The sequence below is a fragment of the Sinocyclocheilus rhinocerous genome, unplaced genomic scaffold (genome assembly GCF_001515625.1).
Source record: "Sinocyclocheilus rhinocerous isolate Xijiao unplaced genomic scaffold, SAMN03320098_v1.1 scaffold1294, whole genome shotgun sequence".
In the NCBI taxonomy this organism is placed as follows: domain Eukaryota; kingdom Metazoa; phylum Chordata; class Actinopteri; order Cypriniformes; family Cyprinidae; genus Sinocyclocheilus; species Sinocyclocheilus rhinocerous.
The window spans coordinates 3,046,918-3,052,192 of record NW_015656157.1 but is presented as its reverse complement, the minus strand read 5'-3'; the positions used below and the strand labels follow the sequence as shown (position 1 = coordinate 3,052,192).

The 5,275-nt window shown below is 40.7% G+C and overlaps 1 protein-coding gene and 1 pseudogene across 1 annotated transcript in view; both read right to left on the bottom strand.

The window, feature by feature from the left end:
- The window catches only part of LOC107719621 (protein strawberry notch homolog 2-like), a gene marked incomplete at its 5' end in the record, with an annotated part of 10,513 nt that extends 9,728 nt beyond the window's left edge, over window positions 1-785 (bottom strand). Inside the window, 3 exons of the mRNA XM_016527102.1 lie at window positions 180-323; window positions 453-543; window positions 637-785. Coding sequence (XP_016382588.1) covers window positions 180-323; window positions 453-543; window positions 637-785 — 384 coding nt within the window. The remainder of the gene's footprint in view (window positions 1-179; window positions 324-452; window positions 544-636) is intronic.
- An 86-nt stretch (window positions 786-871) lies between these two features.
- Window positions 872-5,275, bottom strand: part of LOC107719651 (protein strawberry notch homolog 2-like) — a 32,447-nt pseudogene continuing 28,043 nt past the window's right edge.

Genomic DNA, 5,275 nt, shown 5'->3' with positions numbered 1-5,275 from the left:
CGCAACCTTTGGGTTACGAGTCCGACTCTCTAACCATTTAGGCCACGATTATTGTGATAACATTTATTTTTTAATATTGCTTTAATTTTGGAAAAGTGTTTTTCAAAGGGTTTAAGGCAACACAGAGTTAGAAACCCCCTGCCAAAAACCATTTTATGCACATAGAAGGCAAAGGATACAACTCCATCAAAACCCGGCTCACACCAGTCTAGGATCTGCTTCAGACGCGTTCGGTGTTGGCCGCCTGCCTGACTCTCCCCAATTAGTGCCGAGTAGGTGGCAAACAAGACTCCTTCTGAGGTAGCTGTGTCTCCGTACTTTATCTGCATGGAAAACAGTTACAGTTAGCCATGTTGAGAAACGCTACGGGGAAAGTCTGTGAGAATTTGCTACACTGGAAACGTGATCTCCGTTAACAGGGCTGCTGTACTGAGCTGCAGAGTAATAGTGACCTTATTCAAGGCATGCACTTGTATATTGGGTGCATGGATGTCTTGGAGATCTCTCTCTGCGTCATATTTCAGGTCATTGGAGACGCTGAACCTGGAGGAGAGATGAGGAGGATAAGGCAACGTATCTAGAGTTGGTGTTTGATGTGGAGTTTTGTAGGGCTTGATGGATCTGGAGATCGCTTACCATAGTGCTTTCTTCCTTCCCTTTAAGTAGTTTTCTAGAATGATGCCAGCCACTGTGCGGCCTTTGCCAACTCCAGCTCCGTCCCCTATGAGGAAGCCGGCCCGCTGGTTGTTCTGGAGAATCACTTCATGTTGCTGTAGAGTGTTATAAAGAAGTCAATATTAATGGTCTGTTAATGACGAGAAAGTACAAAATATTTGCAAACAATCAGTGGGATGCTGAATTTACTATGTCTTTATGATGGAACTACAGGGATGTTTGTGAGATTATGACAGAAATGCCGATGCTGAATTGAATGAAAGTGTATAACTTTTAAAATGTAATCTAAAATTAAAGGTGCACTAAGCAATATTTGAAAAACGCTTTTGACCACAGTGTTGGACTCAGTCCCAAAATACACCCGTGTCTAGTAATGATAGGGAGAAGAGAGCGCTCAGTGAGTGCACAGGATGGATATTAGCAGATCGACTATAGAAAGAGATGGCAGATTAAAAAAAAAAAAAAAAAGAGGAAAATTTTGGAGGAACAAAACATTAAAAAGAGGGGTTACGATCAGGCAAGAGGTAGGACCCACGTAAATATTGGCGCAGCTTTCCAGCGGTGGACAGAACTCAAGGAGCGGGAAAGGCCTGGAATCGGACGCGAGGTTGCTTTGTTTCTTCTTGATAGGTGAGTTATGTGGATTTTGCTTTGTTTCACACAACTAATCTGTGTTGGCTTTTGCTTGAATATGCTGTGGCCAGCAGGCATAGGAGATTCCGCCATCGTCACTGGGTTGTGTACGTACATGTGGGGCAGACTTATCAAAATAGGGACAAGGTCCTGTTGGGGTATGGCCATGTTTGTTTTGGTGCTTCCAAATATCAACATCGTTTGGCAAAATTCATGGTGGTCTCTGGGATGGACAGGGTGTAGGTGATATCTGGAGGAGGTACGCTGGATAAAGTGTTGGTCTCCACCACTCGGTCTGGGTGGGATATTCCTATCTTGGCTGAGACAACAATACAGAGAGCGAAAACAATATGAATCTTCCAGTATGACATTAATAGCCATAAAATGTGTGCATAAAAGCAATGCTAACATTTAGAGGGCCTGTAGTCTGCATAGGTGTCAACATGACCCAACTCTTCTGTCTCCTCCACCTCGACTTCCTCTTCCTCTTCTGGCTGTGTTTGGGGTCTCTGTGTAAACACGTGATAAGATTAAGAAAGAGAAGAAAAACAGAAAGAGAAAGACAGTTTGACTTTACAGATACCTTAAAATCTTTCTTACATGTTGAAGAAATTATATTTATATTTTAGTAAAAATATATTTGTATTTTTATTATTACATTTTTATGTTTTTATTTAAAAATCATTTATTTAAACACAATAAAAATATTGTGAATAAAAAATATATTTTTATTATTTAATAGTATTTTATTACTATTATTATATATCATTATTAAAAGCAATTAACAACTGTTGATTGGGAGTTACCTGATAACCTCCAATGGGTGGTGTATTAATGATAGCAGTGATGTCATCCAACGAGTTTAAACCTTGAAACCTGTTAGAATTCAACTGAGGAGGAAAAAGAAAAACAAAAGAGATTGAAAGAAAAAGTTAAAGCTAACAGAAAAATCACATGCTTTACTATCAGAGCGGGAACAATGTTTATGGGTGTGTCACTCACAGGTGTTGTTTCTCGTACTGCGGAAATAATATTCAGCACAAATGCCAAAAACTACTGTAAACAATTGGTTAAGTTCAACATTAGCATTTGAAGTAAAGTGACGTGTGGCCGAGTATGGTGACCCATATTCGGAATTTGTACTCTGCATTTAACCTATCCAAGTGCACACACACAGCAGTGAACACACACACACACACACTGTGAACACACACCCGGAGCAGTGGGCAGCCATATTGCTGCGGCACCCGGGGAGCAGTTGGGGGTTCGGTGCCTTGCTCAAGGGTCTCACCTCAGTCGTGGTATTAAAGGTGGAGTGCTGGTTATTCACTCCCCCTACCGACAATTCCTGCCAGACCTGAGAATCGAACCCGCAACCTTTGGGTTACAAGTCTGACTCTCTAACCATTAGGCCACACCCACGACTGGAATAAAATGCATTTGCTGTCAGGAATTAGCCTCACCTCTTGGACTGATGCTGGTGATGTTTTAATGTCCCATATCGTGGGCACATTGGGAGGCATTTCAGTGTTGATTAAGTTGTTAACGGTGTATTCGGATAAAGAGTCGGTCGGAGGGGAGAAGATCGACAGATCATCCAGACCAGAGAGGTCCTGAGGGAAAAGAAAACGAGAACAATTTTACCAGTCACTTTTTTACTTCCTGACCTGTACTGCAAAAGGTTACAGAGAAAATAAGGGCATAGTCATGAAATTAGCGAAAATTGAAAGAAAAAAAAAAGGGTCCATTGTTGGTCAATAACGTAGCGATATATGAAGCATAGCTCAGCATGGCAAATTCATGTGAGCAACATGAGCGAATGATTGGATTCCTGTTAGAATTCAACTGAGGAGGAAAAAGAAAAACAAAAGAGATTGAAAGAAAAAGTTAAAGCTAACAGAAAAATCACATGCTTTACTATCAGAGCGGGAACAATGTTTATGGGTGTGTCACTCACAGGTGTTGTTTCTCGTACTGCGGAAATAATATTCAGCACAAATGCCAAAAACTACTGTAAACAATTGGTTAAGTTCAACATTAGCATTTGAAGTAAAGTGACGTGTGGCCGAGTATGGTGACCCATATTCGGAATTTGTACTCTGCATTTAACCTATCCAAGTGCACACACACAGCAGTGAACACACACACACACACTGTGAACACACACCCGGAGCAGTGGGCAGCCATATTGCTGCGGCACCCGGGGAGCAGTTGGGGGTTCGGTGCCTTGCTCAAGGGTCTCACCTCAGTCGTGGTATTAAAGGTGGAGTGCTGGTTATTCACTCCCCCTACCGACAATTCCTGCCAGACCTGAGAATCGAACCCGCAACCTTTGGGTTACAAGTCTGACTCTCTAACCATTAGGCCACACCCACGACTGGAATAAAATGCATTTGCTGTCAGGAATTAGCCTCACCTCTTGGACTGATGCTGGTGATGTTTTAATGTCCCATATCGTGGGCACATTGGGAGGCATTTCAGTGTTGATTAAGTTGTTAACGGTGTATTCGGATAAAGAGTCGGTCGGAGGGGAGAAGATCGACAGATCATCCAGACCAGAGAGGTCCTGAGGGAAAAGAAAACGAGAACAATTTTACCAGTCACTTTTTTACTTCCTGACCTGTACTGCAAAAGGTTACAGAGAAAATAAGGGCATAGTCATGAAATTAGCGAAAATTGAAAGAAAGAAAAAAGGGTCCATTGTTGGTCAATAACGTAGCGATATATGAAGCATAGCTCAGAAAGGAAAATCATGTGAGCAACATGAGCGAATGATTGGATTTCATCCGCAAAATTTCGATGAGCAATGGTAAATGTGAGCGCACTTTAAGAAAAAAACTTCTTAAGATATCTGGATATGAAACAAATGTTAATGCCAGATCTGAATGTGGTGGAGATTGTGGGACAAATTATAATGTTTAAACTGCATAATTCATCCGGTGTAGATGACCATAAAGAACCGTATGCACAAGAGTTCAGATTAGAGATAGCTGAGAGATATACGCACAGTAAATATTCCCTGAACCACTGAACCCACAATCTAATTAAACACAGAGCAGATGAAGTGCAGATGGTACGTCACACGCAACACTACAGCATTATGCTTTGGCTGTGAAGGACAATGGACTCAGCTAATCAGAGGCTTTTGTAGTAAAAGAGTGTGTGCTCGCTAGTGGAATATATGAGGGATCTGAAGGGGCTCGAGACGCTCTTTGCACAGCCAAGATTTTCCAAGAACTCTTCACTGTTCGAGGAAAACCAGCGAGTGGTAAACAACCAGGAACTGGTGGGTGGCCAGGGGCTGTGGTATTTGATCCATTTCATTAATAAGAGCCATTTTTCAGTGTTAAGAAGAAAAATTAGTCAGATTGAGGTTGACCTCAAAATGAGCTGTTTACAATCTAAAATATATTCAAATTCAGGGTTGTACTGATACAATCATATATCACAATGCTTTAGATCCTTGTATTCTTTGTGCATTCGTGTGCATAGAAGCTGTTAGTGTGAACCGCTGAATCAGAGCTGCAACGAAACATGACTTTTTGCAACATGGAAGGTGTGTAGGTTTGCGATGTTAGTTGGGTCACAGCAGTATCGTGAGAATCTCGGAGCAAGATTGTGTCCTCTTTCATAAAGATAAAAGGTTTAAAAACAAATGCATGCTAGTTCTGTTAGAAGCCACAAATTCAAAGTCTTTGTACTTCCTCTACTTGATTATGGAGATAATAAACATAGATTAAAAGCAGTGACATGAAACTGAGAGTGGAAAACTCTGCCATCATGCATCATTTCTTTTTTATCTAAGATCTCATCCATATCAATTTTTTTTAACTTTACATTTTTAAAAAACTGTAACATATATGTATGCATATGTGTGTGTATGTGTGTGTGTGTGTGTGTGTGTATATATATATATAGTTTTTATACAAACATTATATACATATATATATATATATATATATATGTA